This window comes from Odocoileus virginianus, chromosome 8, assembly GCF_023699985.2.
Source record: "Odocoileus virginianus isolate 20LAN1187 ecotype Illinois chromosome 8, Ovbor_1.2, whole genome shotgun sequence".
Lineage (NCBI taxonomy): Eukaryota > Metazoa > Chordata > Mammalia > Artiodactyla > Cervidae > Odocoileus > Odocoileus virginianus.
In genome coordinates, this window is record NC_069681.1 from 79,826,355 (window position 1) to 79,847,321 (window position 20,967).

Sequence of the window (20,967 nt, forward strand, 5' to 3'; positions counted from 1 at the left end):
TCCATATAGTTCATATATAGTTCCATATAGTTCCACATCCATACATGACTAATGGAAAAACCGTAGCCTTGACTAGACAGACCTTTGTTGGCAAAGTAATGTCTCTGCTTTTTAATATGCTGTCTAGGTTGGTCACAACTTTCCTTCCAAGGAGTAAGCCTCTTTTAATTTCATGGCTGCAGTCACCATCTGCAGTGATTTTGGAGCCCCCCAAAATAAAGTCAGACACTGTCTCCTCTGTTCCCGCATCTATTTGCCATGAAGTGATGGGACTGGATACCATGATCTTAGTTTTCTGAAGGTTGAGCTTTAAGCCAACTTTTTCACTCTCCTCTTTCACTTTCATCAAGAGCCTCTTTAGTTCTTCTTCACTTGTTGTCATAAGGATGGTGTCATCTGCATATCTGAGGTTATTGATATTTCTCCTGGCAATCTTGATTCCAGCTTGTGCTTCTTCCAGCCCAGCGTTTCTGATGATGTACTCCACATGTAAGTTAAATAAGGCAGGGTGAAAATATACGCCCTTGACATACTCCTTTTCCTATTTGGAACCAGTTCGTTGTTCCATGTCCAGTTCTAACTGTTGCTTCTTGACCTGCGTATAGATTTCTCAAGAGGCAGGTCAGGTGGTCTGGTATGCCCATCTCTTTCAGAATTTTCCACAGTTTATTGTGATCCTTACAGTTAAAGGCTTTGGCATAGTCAATAAAACAGAAATAGATGTTTTTCTGGAACTCTCTTGCTCTTTCAATGATCCAGTGGATGTTGGCTTTTTGATCTCTGGTTCCTCTGCTCTTTCTAAAACCAGCTTGAACATCTGGAAGCTCATGGTTCATGTATTGCTGAAGCCTAGCTTGGAGAATATTGAGCATTATTCTACTAGCCTGTGAGATGAGTGCATTTGTGCAGTAGTTTGAGCATTCTTTGGCACTGCCTTTCTTGGGATTGGAATGAAAACTGACCTTTTCCAGTCCTGTGGCCACTGCTGAGTTTTCCACATTTGGTGGCATATTGAATGCAGCACTTTTACAACATCGTCTTTTAGGATTTGGAATAGCTCAACTGGAATTCCATCACCTCCACTAGCTTTGTTCATAGCGATGCTCCCTAAGGCCCACTTGACTTCACATTCCAGGATGTCTGGCTCTAGGTTAGTGATTACACCATCATTATTATCTGGGTCATGAAGATCTTTTTTGTACAGTTCTTGTGTGTATTTTTGCCACCTCTTCTTAATATCTTCTGCTTCTGTTAGGTCCATACCATTTCTGTCCTTTATTGAACCCATCTTTGCATGAAATTTTCCCTTGGTATCTCTAATATTCTTGAAGAGATCTCTAATCTTTACCATTCTATTGTTTTCCTCTATTTCTTTGCATTGATCACTGAGGAAGGCTTTCTTTTCTGTCCTTGCTACTCTTTGGAACTCTGCATTCAAGTGGGTATATCTTTCCTTTTTTCCTTTGCTTTTTGCTTCTCTTCTTTTCACAGCTGTTTTTAAGGCCTCCTCAGACAGCCATTTAGGTTTTTTGCATTTCTTTTTCTTGGGGATGGTCTTGATCAACACCCTCTTCCAACAACACAAGAGAAGACTCTACACATAGACATCACCAAATGGCCAACACCGAAATCAGATTGATTATTTTCTTTGCAGCCAGAGATGGAGAAGCTCTGTACAGTCAGCAAAAACAAGACCAGAAGCTGATTGTGGCTCAGGTCATGAACTCCTTATTGCCAAATTCAGACTTAAATTGAAGAAAGTATGGAAAAACCACTAGACCATTCAGTTATGACCTCAATCAAATCCCTTATGATTGATTATAAAGTGAAAGTGAGAAATCGTTTTAAGGGACTAGATCTGATAGACAGAGTGCCTGATGAACTATGGGCAGAGGTTTGTGCAAACTGGAAAACCAAATGCCAAAGTATGAAACTGCAATTCTGTCTTACACATTAGATAAAAGTTAACTCAAAATGAAAAAAAAAAATAACTCAAGATGGATTAAAGACTTGAGCATTACACCAGAAAACATAGGCGGTAAGCTCCTTGAAGTCAGTCTTGGCAGTGGTTTTAGACATGGATTAGACAACAAAAGCAAAAATAAATAGTTATATCAATCTAAAGAATTTCTGTCCAGCAAAGGAAATTCAACAATATGAAAAAGAAACCTACTGAATGGGAGAAATGTTTGCAAATCATATCACTGATAAGATATTAATATATAAAATATATAAAGTCTTCATAAACTTAGGAGCAAATAACCCAATTTAGAAATAGAAGATGTGAATAGACATTTTTCCAAGGAAGGCATACAACAGTACATGAAAATGTGCTCAATATTCCTATGCAAATCTAAGCCATACCTGTTAGAATGACTGTTATCAAAAAGGTAAAAGGTACAAAGAAAAGAATCCATGTCCACTGTTGGTGTGAGTATAAATCGGTGCATCCACTATGGAAAACTTTATGGAGATTCTTCAAGAAATTAAAAGTAGAACTACCATATGGTCCAGTGATATCACTTTTGGGAATCTATATCCAATGGGATTAAAATCAGAATCTCTAAGAGATTTCTGTACCCTCATGTTCATTACAGCATTATTTGCAAATAGCCAGAACATGGAAACAATCTAAATGTTCATCTGTGGATGAATAGATAAAGAAAACATGGACAGTTAGGTTGTAGATTTCCCTGTTCTTTTATTTATAAAGTGTAATATTACCCAGGCATAAAAATAAGGCTATCCTGTCATATGGCACAACTTTGATGGATCTTGAGGGCTCTATGCTAAGTGAAATAAGTCAGACAGAGAAAGACCAATACTCTTGTCATCTCACTCGTATGTGGAATCTGTAGAAACCAAACTCATAGAAATAGAGAACAGATGGGGCACTTCCACAGCCTGCAGGGTAGAGGCTAGGAGAAATGAGTGGATGAGGTCAAAAGGTACAAGCTTCCAGTTGTAAGATACATGAGGTCTGGGGATGAAGTGTACAGTATGGTCACTATAGTTAACAATACTGTATTGTATATTTGAAGGTTTCTAAGAGAATAGATTTCACCACAAGAAAATGTTTTCATCACAAGGTTTGTGAAGTAAATAGATGAAGTAAATAGCACACTTCTAAATGACCTCTGGGTATAAAAAGAAATCACAATGAAAAATAGAAGATAATTTGGTTTGAATAGAAGCAGAACAACAATGCAATCCTCATGCATTGCTGATGAGAAAGTAAAGTCCTCCAGTCACATTCTAAGAGGGGTTTCTAATTTCTTAAAAAATGTAGCATGTATCATACAACCTGAAGTCTATTTCCGTCTTAAAGTTAAGCAGGTTCAAGATATTAGTTCCCTGAATACCTACCCTAGTGAAACCTCTCTGAACGGAATGCATAGAGTTGGGTCTTTGTTAGCTGTCCTGTGGGAAACAGAATCCTGTGATTTCCAGGGCCAGTGCACCCACTTTGTGCCTGAAATGATGAATGCCGTGTTTGGCTTTATGTTGACTGCTATGCAGCAGCATTTATTGGTGAGCACTGTTTAAAAGGAGACTACGAGAGGAAGCTGTCTCGTCTCTTCCCTGGTGTAAACACAGTATTCGTCAAGTCCCCCAGGAGCTGGAGTTAAGGCCCTGTGTAAGCACTTGCACTGTAGGAGGCAATCAGAAGAGCATGCGTTTCTTCAGTAGCTGAAATTGTGTGTCACAGTTAAGAGGCTGCCCCAACTTTCAGATAGCCTCATTTAACCAGTTCTGTGTGTCAGAAGATATATCAAGGGATATATATTGGCATTTGTGTTTTCCTGACCAGGAACAAATGAAAGTGCCTGACTTCCTTTCCTTAGGTGTGGCTTGAATTGGAAGAGACCAAAGTCTCCCCCTTGGTAATCCTGTAATATCCATCTGTCCTGACATAAATAAAACCATTTGACTTCCCAGTCTTATTTGTTTTGCAAACATAGCCGTTAGACACTTGCCCTATAGACACTTGCCCTAGCTGCCTCTTGGGTTTAGGTAATTCTGCTGTTTTTCCTTCTGGGCTGAGGAGGATTGGGTGAGGGGAACAACTGTCATGCCTCTTTTGTGTTGTGTATTGTGGAGGCGAGGATTTCCAGGTGAGTGGTGTCCAGATAAATGGTTCGTTATTTGATTTCTATATTGATGAAGATGGTGAAAGCTCCTGTTACAGACAGTGAAGTTTTAGTAACTCACCACACTAGTAGTTTCTTTTTTATTAACTTAAGAGCCAAGTGGGTGTCCTCAGTAGGTGATTTCTTCAAGCGATGCTCCTTTCATCTGGTACCTCTTCGTCCTTATCGTAAAGCTTCTGTATTGCTTCTGTGGGGAAGAGTTTTTTCTGTGGGCTAGACCTAAAAATGACCCACAGACTTTCTGCTCAAATTCCATTGACTAGAACTCAGTCTAGTGGCCACACGTAGCTGCAGTAGAGACTAGCGTTACAGTACAGCTATGGGCTCAGGAAAAAAAGAACAAAAGTTTGGTGGTTATCTAGTCAGTTTATGTCATAGTTGCCAAATCCAAACAACAAGGAAAATCAATGTAAGAAATGAGATACTGAGGGTTTAGAGCCAAAAAGATCCAGTTCCAGACCTGTAAGAAAGTAATGTGAATAAGAGGTGAGTAGTAATTCCCTGGGCTCAAGCTAAGTGTTCCAGGAGGTCTCTAATAGAGCTGTGCTGCAGTCCATGGGGTTGCAAAGAGTTGGACAGCACTTAGCAACTGATCAACAACAAAAATTCTAGGTGTGAATTTGTTGGGGGAGCAGTTAAATGAGCCCAGCAGTTAAATGAGCCACAAATATAGGCAGTAATGAATTTCCTTTACTTCTGCCAAATTATTTGCTTTGTATTCATTTTTAACCATAATTTAAAATTTTTGTTATTAAAGTTTTACATAGATTATTTCATAGAATTTGGACAGAAAGGTTTTGAAAAATTTGTGCTCTGTGTGTTAAACCAATAATTTAGCATAATAAAATAACTCCTAAATAGTTATTAGAAATTTGAAAATTACAGCTGTCAACATTTACATAATATTTTGTAATTTGTATACCTAACATTTCAGTTTTGTGCAGATGTTTCGAGAAGTGTTTAAATAGTAGTCTTGGTAATTTAGAAGGCAGCTATGCTATAAACTGTCATTTATTTTAGAAGATGAAAGTAAGTAAACATAACTACTTCTGTAATTCTGTATCTGCTTATAGATTTTACTACTTATCCTAAAGTCATATGGTTAGAAAATCCAGTGTGTTTAATAGTATTATGTTTTTCCCCCTTTTTCTTCAGAAGAAAAGTTGAAATCATGCATACCCACAGCCTTTTCACTCTTCTTGGAGAAAGGCTGATGTTGCATACAAACACTGTGACTGTCACCACATACAACACACTTTATGAGGTAAAATTTTTTAAATGTGTGATGAGAATTTTAAACGTATGCAGTGGAAACTCTATGTGATTGAAGTAGTAGTTGGTCATTTAATCTAAAAAGGTAGTAATTCTTAAAAAATAATGAACACATAGTTACATTTTTAAAAACTTTGTTTTAAAACATATCCATGTACAATTACTTGCCAGTCTTCCTATGTTGTGCCTAGGCCTTTTGTTTGAGTATTTAAGCAACAAAGTGTTTGTTTCAATAAAAGTATGAGCGTGAAGACAGGGTTGCTTTTGCCCTATATTTATTATTTTAATAACAGTAGGTTATTTTTAATTTTCAGTCAGTATCTTTTTGATACACATTTATAGTACACTTAAGTAAATGTTCTATCTTCTTTCTTGTTTTTAAGTCTGAGCAGAAATGTAAGAAAAATGCCACTGCTGGATGTCATGATCTTTTTCTGATCTGTAAGGCCATCCCTGTCTCTTGATTATTTTACTCTCCATCCCCAACTTTTATAAGTAGCTATGTATACCTAAGCTCTCAAGTAATTTGTATAGTTTCCTCAAAGTTTTCTATATTACTTTAGGTTGAACTATTTAGAAAGTTTCATTCAAAACTCAGTGTGTGAACCTAAATCATGAAACTAAGTCATAATATAAAGTGATATCATTATTAAATATAATTTCATTGGGTTTTTTAATATATACAAGAAAAGAGGTAAACACAGGGTATAGCCTAAAATACAGTGAAAATTCATATATCCATAATTTCTATATGATTATTCATTCTTCACTGTGACAAATGTTTATTGACTATGGGCAGTGTGTTAGGCACTTTGCTAATTGCTAGGAATGTAGCAGTGAAAAGGATGCATAGAAATCCTGCACTCATAGAGCTTGGGTGCTAGTAGAAAAGTCAATAAAAGTTATAGAATTCTGTCTTTCCTTTATATGGTCAACATTGGCAATTTCTTCTTACTTAAAAGAAGTGTAACAGAAAAACTCATTGGGGGACTTCCCTGGTGGTCCATTGGTTAAGAATTGCCTTACAATGCCAGGGACATGGGTTCGATTCCTGGTCCTAGAAGATCCCACACGCCTTGGAGTAACTAAGCCCATGCTCCACAGCTACTGAGCCTACACTCTAGGGCCCATGGGCTGCAACTCCTAAAGTCTGGGCACCTACTGCCCATGCTCTGCAACAAAAGAAGCACTGGAATGAGAAGCCCAGGCACCGCAATGAAGAGTAGCCCCTGCTTACCGCAACTAGAGAAAGCCCACATGCAGCAACAAACACCCAGTGCAGCCAAAGATAAATAAATTAATTAAAACTTAAAAAAAAACTCATTGGTTAATGACAATGAGCCACATTTTTTATAAAGATTTTTTCTTTATTGTTCTTCATTTGAAGTTGGGATCCAGGCTCAGACATTATTTTCTTATTTACTGATTTTCTAAGTTTTTTTTTTTTTTTAATGACAAAATAACAGTCAAATGTTTACAGCCCCCAGTTTAAATGTTTTAAAGATGTGCACTGAAAAGTGATTTCAAACAGAATTTGTTCTCGGAATTCCTAATGAATCTTTCCTTCTATAGATACTGGCTTTAGTTTTGTCTGTATCTGTAACAAACAAAATTTGAAGACTGTAGAGTTAAAAGAGTTTAGAAGTATGTGGAATCTACTGGAAGACCCTTTAAAAGATATATTTCTTTTGATTTGAACAAATAGACATTTTTTGCAGATTCTTTGTATATCTATAATTTGCAATTATGAATTTATTTTCTAAATTCAATTCAAATTCTGTCTTTTAGATTTTGACAGAGCAAGTATGTACTCAAGTTGTACACAAACCACATCCAGAGCCGGATTCTACAGTGAAAATTCAGAATCCAAGTGAGCAAAGAGCAATTCTTTAATGCAGTAGTAACATGGTAACATGTGAAACTAAATCAAAACTTTTCCTAACCACCTGAGTCGGTATGGCATTTATAGTTTAACTTACAACATTTACAACTCGCCTACCATCATGCTAAGCATTTAGTTGAAAATCAGTAAATACTATTTGAGCAGAAAATATGATGCAGTTATAAATCTTTACTGTAACTTTTGTTTTCAGTGATTCTTAAAGTGGTGGCAACTTTGTTGAAAAACTCTACACCAAGTGCAGAACTCATGGAAGTCCGTCGTTTATTTTTATCTGATATGATAAAACTTTTCAGTAACAGCCGAGAAAATAGAAGGTGAGTAGTTTGAATGCTATAACAAAGCTTTATCCTATGACTAATCTTATTTTCTCTCCATTATTTTCAGTCTCTTGCAAAGAAAAAATTTACATATCCTATATTGCTAATGCTTTTAATCATTAGAAAAGGCATTTATGTCTCTTTGGTATAGTTTGATTACTTTCATTTATTTTTATATAATTTTATTTAACTTTATGGGTAATATATTTTAATTGTATATATGAATATACATACCTCAAACCCCTTGTTTAAAATGTACAATTCCTTTTCCTGGTCGTTGTCTACCACCAACAGTACTTTAAATGAAATTATGTTGGATTGGCTCAGATCATCTATGCTTTTCTTAAGGTGGTCTGATAACTGATTATTGTCATGTAGTTTGAAATTGGTTGGCTAGGACATGGGGTGCAGTTTGGAACCGTGGTTGCTGCATGAGTGTTACATTTAACAAATATTGATTGACTGTCTGCCATGTATAAAGCACTGTGCTGCACAGGTTGTCTTGGTGTACATCTTATTTGGTATGGTTTAGTGGAAAAGATAACAGTGAAATGATTAATTTATAATATGTTAAGTGCATTGTGAGTGCTACATGTGATGAGGGAGTAGGGAAACAGTAACTAATCTAACTGGAAGAGTTGGGAAAACAATTTTAAATTATAATATGGATTTATCTAGGTAGAAAAATGGAGAAAGTCATTCCAGGTTAGAATATTAAATGTGCAGAATAACTGTATACCTTGGTTTACCTAAGTCAGATCATATTTCGCTATTTATCTTAAATAGTAAGTTCTAATATAATCTAAGAATTTTTAATGAGTTTCTCCCCCCTCCCCCACCGCTCCCTGACAAGATGCTTATTGCAGTGTTCAGTGTGGCAAGATTGGATGTTTTCTCTTGGCTATATCAATCCTAAAAATTCTGAGGAACAGAAGATCACAGAGATGGTTTACAATATCTTCCGGATTCTTTTGTATCATGCCATAAAATATGAATGGGGAGGCTGGAGAGTCTGGGTGGATACACTCTCAATAGCCCATTCCAAGGTAACAAGGGATTTAACATTTTACATCACCAGGGTTTCAGCTGTGTATTAAAAGTCTGTAAACACTCTCTTGGCGCCATCTTGTGGGCATCTTGCATTATGGCTGATTTCCTTTATCAATTTTCTTTCTATTCTGTTTCTGTTTTTCTCTATATTTTAGGGGTCTTGTTATAATTAAATTTTGCACTTTAGATGTGACCCGCACATATGTTTTATAGGATATCTGGGAACTTATGTCTGAGTCTTTTAACTCAAACATCTGTACTGGGTCTTCTAAGAATGTTTCATGAAATAGAGTATGATATATACTTTTTAAGCCTTTCTCAATTGGAAATTGTTTTTATTTCTAAGTGAATAATAAATAGTTTTGAAGTACTTAAGTTTAGTGTTGTTCTTAATTGCATTATCTTTATTTTTAATCCTAAGAATCAATGTTTGTGTATATTTTAAATATTGTCTGATTTGGGGGAAAGGGAAGTAGTGAATTCAAATTTAGAATATGTACATATTAGAGTACAGAAGTTCAGTTAAGATTTCTCATCATGTGGTGGTGTTACAGGAAAAGCATAGGTGTCAGAAGTTGGCTTTTGATCCAATCTCTGCCACAGTTCAATTTTGTGGCATTCAGTTCAGTTCAGTTGAGTCACTCAGTCGTTTCCGAGTCTTTGCGACCCCATGAATCGCAGCATGCCAGGCCTCCCTGTCCATCACCAACTCCCGGAGTTTACTCAAACTCAAGTCCATCGATTCGGTGATGCCATCCAGCCATCTCATCCTCTGTCGTCCCCTTCTCCTCCTGCCCCCAAACCCTCGCAGCATCAGGGTCTTTTCCAATGAGCCAGTCCTTCACATGAGGTGGCAAAAGTACTAGAGTTTCAACTTCAGCATCAGTCCTTCCAATGAACACCCAGGACTGATCTCCTTTAGGATGGACTGATTGGATCTCCTTGCAGTCCAAGGGACTCTCAAGAGTCTTCTCCAACACCATAGTTCAAAAGCATCAATTTTTCAGCACTCAGCTTTCTTCACAGTCCAACTCTCACATCCATACATGACCGCTGGAAAAATCATAGCCTAGGAAAGTCATTTAATCCCTTTGCACAATGGTTATTAGGCTTTGTTGGCTGTGCATCCTCTGATGTAACTACTCAACTCTGTCATGCATTGTGAAAATAGCCATAGACAATATGTAAAGTTTGAACATGGCTGTATTCCAAACAGAAAATAAGCTGATTTGATCCATGGGCCATAATTTGCTAAGCTCTGCTTTGGGGACTTGATTTTTTTTCTGTAAAATTAAGGGGTTTTATATTAAGGTAATCCTCAAAGCAAGATCTCAACCTTAAATTCTATTATACTGTCATTTTAAATATAAATTAATATCATATGTGTCTATAGGATTTTAAACATTAAAAATTTTAAAGACCTTTATTTCTGTTATAAATTTATATTGTATAATATTTCAGCACCTCATTTTCATCATTGCATTAATAAGTTTGATATTAGTGTTTTATGGGAAAACTCATTGCAAGTCTTTGTGTGAGAAATATATATATCTAGCTACACTGTGTACTGATTATTCCTAAACAAGACTATATAAAGTAACAAAGTAGCCTATATAAAGATACAGTGTTTTAACATTTTATGACTATATATTTGTAAATATGTGTTATTTTTTGACCTCACTGGTTGCAACAGACACACTTTGTTTTAATATACAGTGAATACTGAGGTAGTGATAGTCCTTTGGGCTTCCCTGGTGGCTCAGACAGTAAAGGATCTGCCTGCAGTGAAGGAGACCTGGGTTCGCTGCCTGGGTGGGAAAGATCCCCTGGAGAAGGAAATGGCAAGCCATTCCAGTGTGCTTGCCTGGGAAACCCCATGGACAGGGGACTTCAGTCCATGGGGCTGCAAAGAGTCGGACATGACTGAGTGACTGATACACACACACACACACACACACACACACGCACGCCATGATACTTTGGGTATTGTGTATTATTAGCCAACTCTGATTTAGCTCAAATAAATGAAATATGTAGGAGTTCAGCTGGCATATTAACTGGGGTAACATTGAAATACTTCACTTAAAGATACCATTTTATTTAAATCTTTAATGCTAGTTTGTCTGTGTGTTGACAAATCATATAGTAAGTCATATATGACTATTTTGATGATATTCTGATTACTTGATGAAGTTAAGCCTTTGTCTTAGGATTATTAATATATATTTGATACCTTAAAATTACTGATACCATTTTTGCTATTATCATAAGTTTATATCATTTTTTTCTTTTAACATGTACAAAAATGCCTTTAAATGTTTTCTTTACCCATTTCTAAGGTCACTTATGAAGCACATAAGGAATACCTAGCCAAAATGTATGAAGAATATCAGAGACAAGAGGAGGAAAACATTAAAAAGGGAAAGAAGGGAAATGTGAGCACCATATCTGGTCTCTCATCACAGACAACAGGCGCAAAAGGTGGAATGGAAATTCGAGAGATAGAGGACCTCTCACAAAGCCAGAGCCCAGAAAGTGAGACAGATTACCCTGTCAGCACAGACACGAGAGACTTGCTCATGTCAACAAAAGTGCCCGATGATATTCTTGGAAATTCAGATAGACCAGGAAGTGGTGTGCATGTGGAAGTACATGATCTTTTAGTTGACATAAAAGCAGAGAAAGTGGAAGCAACAGAAGTGAAGCTTGATGATATGGATTTATCACCAGAGACTTTAGTAGGTGGAGAGAATGGTGCTCTTGTGGAGGTTGAGTCTTTGTTGGATAATGTATATAGTGCTGCTGTTGAGAAACTCCAGAACAATGTACATGGAAGTGTTGGTATTATTAAAAAAAATGAAGAAAAGGATAACGGTCCATTGATAACATTAGCAGATGATAAGGATGAACTTCCCAACAGTAGCACATCATTTCTCTTTGATAAAATACCCAAGCAGGAGGAGAAACTCCTTCCTGAACTTTCTAGCAATCACATTATTCCAAATATTCAGGACACTCAAGTACATCTTGGTGTTGGTGATGATCTTGGATTGCTTGCTCACATGACTGGTAGTGTTGACTTGACTTGTACATCAAGTATAATAGAAGAAAAAGAGTTCAAAATCCATACCACTTCAGATGGAATGAGCAGTATTTCTGACAGAGACTTAGCATCATCATCTAAAGGGTTAGAATATGCTGAAATGACCGCTACAACGCTGGAAACGGAATCTTCTGGTAGCAAAATTGTACCAAATGTTGATGCAGGAAGTATAATTTCAGACACTGAGAGATCTGACGATGGCAAAGAGTCAGGAAAGGAAATCCGTAAAATCCAGACCACTGCCACGACGCAAGTAAGTTACCCTTCATGTGCTCAAAATGCATTGAAGACATACGGAGTTGTTAGCACCAAAGCAGAATAGTTTCTTACCAGTCACAGCATGTTTATACTTAATTGTGGTAGAAGAATAATTTATGGAATTGAGTGGTGTGGGTTTACATATAAAATAAATTCAAAATATCTGAATCATATATCCACCCCTACCACGTTCTGTGTGTATAACTTTGCTCAACCTCTCTGGGCCTGAATTTTCCCTTATGGTGCAAGAGCTTGTGCCAGATTGAAACATGACTTTTAAGGTCTCTACCAGTTTGGATATTTTCTGACTCTGTGATTACATTTACACATTTGTACTCAAGATCTTCATTCTGAATACTTGATTAATTTTAACCTTTTAAGTTTCAAGCCCAACCCTGTTCTGTGATTATAGAGAAGAGGACTTGGAGGCCATATTAAACTGATTAATGAAATGAACAGGAAAGGGAAAAGGGAACTGTTATTTATCAAGTGCTTACTATGTTTCGGGCTTCCCTTGTAACTCGGCAGGTAAAGAATTAGCCTACAATGTGGGAGACCTTGTTTGAATCCTGGGTTGGGAAAATCACCCGGAGAAGGGAAAGACTACCCACTTTAGTATTCTGGCCTGGAGAATTCCATGGACTACAGTCGATGGGGTCATAAAGAGTCATTGGGTATAACTGAGCGACTTTCACTTGATTACTGTGTTCCAGGCACTGTGCCATATGTTTTCAGATTTAATCCTCACAGCAACCCTGTGAGGTAGACAACATGGCTGAGAAAATTTGCAGTTATTAGCAGTGAGAGTTTTCCTTATAGACACATGTATGGGGATTTGTATGGGAAAATTAAAGACTCTCAGGCTTGGTAGTGAGGAAGTGTTAGTGCTGCAGTTGGGCCTCACCATACTAAAGCTAGAAACAGATGATGTTTTCTGATATGAATTTTAATTATTGAGCTTTGAGTATATACTTACCACTAAATAATACCTTATGTTTAACAGTTGAAGAAACTTTTACCCTTAAGTGACTTGGTTTTCGTTGCTGTTGCCTGGGTTTTCTATTCACCTTTTAATATCATCAAAGAATAATTTAGCATGTGTCCATTAGCATTATGTTAGAGTAAACTGTACCTCACTAGTGTCTTTGTATTCAAATAAGAATCTTTGAAAATATATTCTGTATATGGAAAAGGTATTTTTATTTATTTCCTATTAAATACTACCAGTTTCCATTTTTGTGGCAGTTGTGCTACCGTGATAATTAGCAGAGAGATGAAAATGCTCAATTAAGCCCAAGTTTAAAATAAAGGAAACCATGGTACATTGTTTACTGAACTTAATAATACTAGGTTTGCCTGGTTTTCACTCTGAGTTCACAGACCTTTATCTAGTTTTCTAAATTATAAAAGCATTTGTTTTTCTCAATTGAAATATTGTAAGTGAAATACACTTTGAAGTTAACTTGAATCTGTTCAAGTAATGTTTCTTTTAATCTTGTGTTTCTGATTATAGTTAGTTGATGACATATATCCAGTATTTTTCACTTTGAATATTTGCTCACTTTCATAAAGAAGGAATGTGGTCTAATGTAAAAACTGAAAGAGGGCTAAAGAGGACGTGGTTTTCAGCGTGAACTTTGATGTTAAACTTAAGTATTGGATTGCCTTGCCTAGTTTCTGAAACATAATAAAATAAAAATAATAATAGTATCCTTTTCTTCTCAGAAAACCTCCTGTGCAAGCAATCACCAGGTGAATGATAAAAGCAGATATAGTAACCTATTAAAGTCATATGCAAAAGCTTTGCTCACTTAACTATACTTAACTGTTTTCATTTTGGAATCAGACATTTCTTTTGCACTATACAAAAGTCCATCTTTTCCATATCTAGGCTGTTCAGGGTCGGTCTATCACACAACAAGACAGAGATCTCCGAGTTGATTTAGGATTTCGAGGAATGCCAATGACAGAGGAACAGCGGCGCCAGTTCAGCCCAGGTCCACGCACTACGATGTTCCGTATTCCTGAGTTTAAATGGTCTCCAATGCACCAGCGACTTCTCACCGATTTGCTATTTGCATTAGAAACAGATGTACATGTTTGGAGGAGGTAGAAATATTTCTTTTCTATAAAAAAGACTACTTTCAGTGGGGGAAAAATGACTATTTTAGATTAGTGGAATCACCTGATTATTAAGTAAATTATATCATTAAAAATCTCACAAATGTATTAAAAAGAACATTGAAGTTTCTGTAGAAACATAAATATTTTCATAAGAGTTATGACCTGGGGTGGTTCACATTAAAAACTAATCAAGAATTTAGGCTTAAATTAATTAAAAAGCAAAACTTTGAAATCTGGCATCACCTATTCTATATACAAAAGAGAGTAAAACAAAAAAAGGTTTAATACTGGTTCAGATAAATTTCTACATTTTATCTTTTAATGTTAAAATTAATGTCATATACTACATTTATTCTTGGTAATAAGATTTAACATATAGTGCTAAAATTTTTAAATCACTATGACATCATTTTTAGAGCTTGTACTGTTTAAGTGGTAAGTGGACATCATTTCAGATATAATCATTTAAAGAAAACAACATAGAAAAGCAGTTCAGTTATGTTTTTCAGTTTAAATAATTCTCAAAAAGAAAACAAGCCTACATAAATGTTAAAATTACCTTGCCTCACTTCCAATTTTATTTTGTAATAGCACATATGCAGCAAATTAATCAGTTTTGAGATGTCATATGTTCATGCAGATAAATTAGGAAGTGGTTGGCTGTACATAGCAATACCCTCCCATCAGCGATTCAGAAAATCAGGGGCACAATATTCACAACACACAAATAACTTCGTTTGCTTTTCTTGGTCATCCTTCTAAGATTCAAGGTGGTTGCTTCGGCTCCCAGGATCAATTCAACCTAAGAGGCTTCCCTCAACTAGAAGGCAGGACTGTGCTCCTGCTCTCACCCCACTCTCCTTCCTCTTCTTCCTTGTGTCTTTTTTCCTCCTCCTCTCTCTACTTTTTCTTCTCCTCCACTTCCTCTTGATTCTGTTCTTCTACTTTTTCGAAGTGAAGCCCCTCATAAAATTCCCTATTGATTGATACCTCATGTGACAGCTGGATCATATGCTTTCTCTAAGTTGATGACCAGCAGACAGGAATGGGATTATAATGATTGGCCTCCACAAGGCAATACTGCTCACAAGCACAGTAGCTGTGGTGAAACCAATCTTTCCTGTACCTGATGTAGCTCAGCAATAGAACAAAATCTAGATCACATTAGCAGGGAAAAAGAAATAACTTTACAGAAGTAATCAGCGTCTGCCATAGACAGTTTTTAGTTCTGATTTTATTTGGTCAATTTGTCCTTAGTCTACTTCCGTGATAGAAGCAATGGTCTTTCCATTACTAATGTTACATGCTAAATTACCTAGGGGGGTGGTAAATAAGGAGGCTGGAATGCCATGAAATGCATTACTATTAACATGAATATCAATGTGTGGAGAGACATATAATTTACTACCTGTTATATTTTAGTAGCCGCTGAGTAAGTGATACTCAACTTTCCTTCTCTTAACATACTGTGTGTGTCTTTCTGTGCTTTATGTCATGGACTCTCATAAAATTCCCCAGTCATAATTTTGTGTAATTTAACAAATTTTTTAAAAAGTTTAAAAGATAGATAGCACTTTAGTTTTTAGGACATGAGAAGACATCCTGAGATCTAAGATATAATAGATGATGTCTTGCAATTCTAAAAAGGTTAGAATCACTGACTTAAGTTTGACCATGGAGTAGAGTTTTTCCTGTTAGAGAACAGTTCATGTTCCTGACTGACAATCAGACGGAAGCAGTGTGTGTGCTTTTTTGGGAATCCGTATTGTGTGTTTTGTATGGCAAAGCTGCCCTGCTGGCTTTTGAGGGCTTTTCCATTTTTTATGCAGTAAGTACTTGAATTTTTACGGACTCATTTATGCTGCCCTATCATGTAACTTCTGTGACTAGCAGTATACGTTTTCAATATGTCTGGTCAAAGCTGGAGCTGTGGTCTGGTGATACAACAGTTTGTCAGCTAACTATCCACTTCCTCTGCTTTTCAATACCAAACAACTAGCTTTTGGCAAAAATAAGTGTTTTAGCCAAATTCATTGACCTAGTCCTGTGTCTTTGAATCGAATTAATACTCTGTAGTGTTTTAAGCAGAAACAAAATAACAAGTTAATATGCTTGGACTCACAAAAAAATCCATGATGAGATGAATGCTGGTTTTTGTAATATGACATCTAAATTGTTGTAAATTATTTTCTTTTCTAATGACTGCATTTTAAATTTGCCTAGCTCTTATTTTTCACTTAAAAAATGACATTAAAAATAAGTTGTAAACTTTTTATTCTTAAACCAAGGAAATGTTCATTTGTGTTTTGTCTTTCTGCTATTTTAGCCATTCCACAAAGTCTGTAATGGATTTTGTCAATAGCAATGAAAATATTATTTTTGTACATAACACAATTCACCTCATTTCCCAAATGGTAGACAACATCATCATTGCTTGTGGAGGAATTCTACCTTTGCTCTCTGCTGCTACATCACCAACTGTAAGTACTTTGACTCCATCTAGTGGTTACGTTTTATAATTACATTATCAGAGCATATCAGTGGCGTTCTATACTATAAACATGGATTTTAACAAGACTTGTTCACCTGAGAACACTTTTTAACCATATAATTTGAAATTACATACATTTATATTCTCACTTCTTAATTGTCAGTGTTGGATTTCAGCTGTGTGTATTTATGAAAATATTTCTCTGATAATTTTGATGAATATACCTTAGGAAGAGCTATAACCATAAATGGTTTAACTTTATTTTCTCTATATTGTTTATCTGTTCAAATCTACATTAAAATAAACTTAAAATTCTTGTTCTGTATATCTTGAATTTTGGAATGCAAGTACGTATTTAGCATATAACAGAGTCATGAATCTAAATTAGGGAAAAGTCATCTTTAGATATTTAGTCTCATATGATTAGCTTGAAATATTATTTTAAGCTTAGTATTATTTTAAGCTATATATAGTAGTTTTATATTTCTGTTCTCTGAGATTTAATCTTGAAGCCAGTAATTTGCTTCAAAAAGAGAATCAGATGAATTCTTAGGGTGTTTCTTACTTAAAATTTAGGTACCTCAAATAGAAAAACTATAAATGTCATAACATTTTCTGTACTTGAAAAATTTGGTACTTCTTAAAAATCTCAAAGAACTTTATGTTAGTCATATGACATCTTTTAGAATTTTTATCTGACATGATTTTGTGGTTCAGGATTTATATTTTAAAAATACAGACTTACTCTTTGTAAGACATCAAAATCTATTAACATAAGTTGAAAGACATTCAATGTTATTTATATGCCATTTAACATATAGTACATAAATAACTCAGTGTTTTAGTTGTCATTTAAAAATACATCTTTGAAAAAAAATAAAAATATATCTTTGATTCACATTTTGAAAAACAAGCTCCATAGCTAATTGCTCAGATGGGCGAGAATATGCTTCTCATATTAATAACTGTGTTCTGGCTACCATATTGGAAACTCATCCGTAAGCCCGAAATAGATCACTTTTCCAGAAAAAAGCTTGCCATTTTATTAGGATGCTTTTACTTGTTGAGGCAGTGTTTCCAAACTGATCTCTGGTTTTATTTCATCATTAACAAGCTTTTTCTAGCTGACTCTTTTTCTCACTCTCCCTTTGTCATCATCCCTGAAGCAGCCCTGAAACTTAAATATTAGCAGCAAAAGAGTGTATACAGCCTCAGCACACTTCTGCCTCACACATATACTTCTCTTTCATCCATAAATTTATTCAAGAGTCTCCAAAGGCAAGGCTAGTTCAGAAGGGAGTGCAGCAGATCAGGTCCTAATTAGGGCCTTCATGAAATTAACCATTGGCTAAGGAAACAGAATCAGGAACAAAAATAGCTGATGGTGTGTGAAGGGTGCAGGTATCCTGTAACATACCATCCCTCTCTTTAATCTCTGATTTCCTCTTGTAACTTATAACAAATTCTGGTAAATTGAGGCTTGCATGTGATGTTAAGAATATATTTTAATATTGAGACAGGAAGAGGTTTTTGTTTCTTCTATCCATTGAAGATTGACTTAATGTTTCATCCTGGGGTTTTTCTCCATCATATACTTTTTTTATGTTTAGTATTATCATTGTTATCAGGAAATTTTAAAAAGTTATATTGAAATTTACTTTAAAGTATAATATTGTTTTAAAATCTTCTGAAGAACAGAAGTGGTTTTTATATAAAATTAGCAGTAGATAAGAAAAGTTTTATAGATTTGAAATATTTATGAGCTTTCTAAACTAGAAGATCTCCATCAAGATAGAGAAAATAATGAATAAAGTGTTAATAAACATTATGAATTAAATAATATACTACCCAGATTTGCTCATTTTTTTAATTTTATAATGAATGTATGATAAAGATACTGATATTTTGACTTCCAGAATTATTACCTGTGCAGTTTTAACTACCATATTCAGAAGTTAAAACTGCAGTATTTATTTCTTCAGACTGTTTTCAATAGACTTTGGAATTCATTCAATTGTAGAAACTTTTCTTCATTGTCTCTGTCTCAGTATTTCTGCTATTTTGACTGATTAACTGATTGCACCTGTGCCTGCTTCTACACCATAGCTAGTTTTATATTCTTTGAATGAATTGCTTCCTTAAAAGAAATATCAAGAACCTTTTCTCCCACTTCCTACTGGGAGAAAACATGGTTGGTGCCAATTTCAAGTAATGTTTTCTGTTCCTTGATTGCCTAATTCTCTTGCTAAAATTTTAATTTAATAGTGGGAAAAAGTGAGCAAGGAAGAGGTTGAATAAAGGAAGAAATTGAAACTAAAGACATGGAGCTTTTTAACTTAGATTTTTAAAGAAATTTTTTTTGGAGTGTAGTTGATTTACAATGTTGTGTTAACTTTCTTTAAATTAGATTTAAAATATTAATATAAAAAGCTGAAAGAGAATTCTGGATGGAATAAGTCAAAAAGGAAACACTGGCAATATGCAGGTTACCAAAGCGGGGAAGCGTTTTCATGGATGGCTTAGAATTTCAATCCTAGATATATCAAGAGAGATAGAGACATTTGAAACTAATGTTTGAGTGATCTGTAATATTGTTCAGGTTTGTGGAGTTTTTAAAAATACTCATACATTATATACAGATATGTATCTAAGGAATAAGTATGAGTAATGTTGGTATGCAGTGGTTGATAAATATAATAAATATTTTTGGTTTTGAGGGCTGTTTAATATCTGTCTGACTACTTAAATCTGCTGTTGTTTGCAAAAGCAGACATACGTTATAACACAGAGGAGTATATGTGAATGTGTTTCAGTAAAACTTTATATTTGATTTGTGGGTCCTAGGTTACTGACCACTGACTTACAGCACCATTTTGACCTAAAATACAAACACCATAGTATAATGTCTCAGTGTAAAGCATTAAATTAAAAATTCATTAAAATTTAGTAGTTAGGGTGTAAGATAAATCCAGGTTTCCTATTAAATAAGAGCTTGCATTTGACTTAATGAGCATTTATCAAAGTTAATTTCAACAAATTCACTGAATATTGTGATCATTATGTTTTAGTAGAAGATATGTAACTTTTTCACTTGCAACCAACTAAATTTTTTTAGCATTTGACACATCTAATGTTGAAATTGTATGCAATTTTGAGTGGGTAAGTAGAATGCTAAGTATTCTTTATAAATCACTATTAAAAGCTCAACCCAGGAAGATAGCTTTTCTGTTTCTCTATTAGTGTGTATCTCAAATAATTTACTCCTTTTCATCAAAAACAAGCTTGTTTTCCAGTAATCAATGAGATTCAGACATGATTTTCTTTTCAGTTAGGATTTAACTGAAGGCATTTGCATTTTAGCATAAGATAAATCTGTATTTTAACCTGGGTTCTACCACTTACTAGATATGATGTCAACTTTAATTTCTTCATTTTAACAGTGCTAATTTTACTTACCCCACAGGAACTTGTGACACTTAAGTTAGGTAATGTCTCTAGATGGAGAAGGCTCTTCCCGAATGTTTCCCTTTTACTTCCTTTTGGAGCTTTTTATTCAGAATTGTATCATGATAGAATGATCTCCCCGTTTACAAAACAAGCCTGCCAAATGTAGAATTCTGAAGTTTAAAATAGGATATTTGAGCCATGTCAGTTATTATGGGTGATCCACTTTGATGGCAAAAAGTAAAATGGTGTAATCTTTTTGTCTGTCTCCATGGCATTGGTATAGAGGTGGTCTATTTTCTGCCCTGGGACCTTATATGAATACCATAACTCATACTAAGGATAGCATTTGTATATTGCTGTTGTAGTGTCATCACATGGAAAAATTGCAGCTGCTTAATCTTACTTCTAAAGAAATACTTCAGTGGAAACTTTAAGGAAAAAAAAGAGTACAGATATACATTATTTGTGTTATACTGGCACCTTGAAATTGAAGAATATTGGAGTTTCAGTTTTATCTAGATTATGTAAAATGTTATGTAGCATAGAAAATAAGTTACAAAAATAGTTGCAAGTCTTCAAATTAGAACAGTAGTTGAACTTAAATAGTCAGCTAAAAAATTTTAAATTCTTAGTATGTAGCTTGACTAGTCTGGTTTTGGGAAGGAGCATTATTTTTATTTGGGCTTCTCAGGTGGCGCTAGTGACAAAGAACCTGCTAGCCAATGCAGGAGACATAAGGGATGCAGGTTCAATCCCTGGGTTGGGAAGATCCACTGGAGGAGGAAATAGCAACCCACTCCAGTATTCTTGCCTGGAGAGTTCATCCCAAGGACAGAGGAGCCTGGCGGGCT

At 35.2% G+C, this 20,967-nt stretch overlaps 1 protein-coding gene across 7 annotated transcripts in view; it reads left to right on the forward strand.

The window, feature by feature from the left end:
- The window catches only part of NBEA (neurobeachin), a 642,892-nt gene that overhangs the window by 195,044 nt on the left and 426,881 nt on the right, over positions 1-20,967 (forward strand). For all 7 annotated transcript variants that reach the window (XM_070471793.1, XM_070471794.1, XM_070471796.1 and 4 more), the window contains exons 18-24: positions 5,307-5,415; positions 7,212-7,293; positions 7,517-7,640; positions 8,497-8,689; positions 11,033-12,049; positions 13,946-14,163; positions 16,505-16,658. In XM_070471793.1, the coding sequence (XP_070327894.1) occupies positions 5,307-5,415; positions 7,212-7,293; positions 7,517-7,640; positions 8,497-8,689; positions 11,033-12,049; positions 13,946-14,163; positions 16,505-16,658 (1,897 nt within the window). The remainder of the gene's footprint in view (positions 1-5,306; positions 5,416-7,211; positions 7,294-7,516; positions 7,641-8,496; positions 8,690-11,032; positions 12,050-13,945; positions 14,164-16,504; positions 16,659-20,967) is intronic.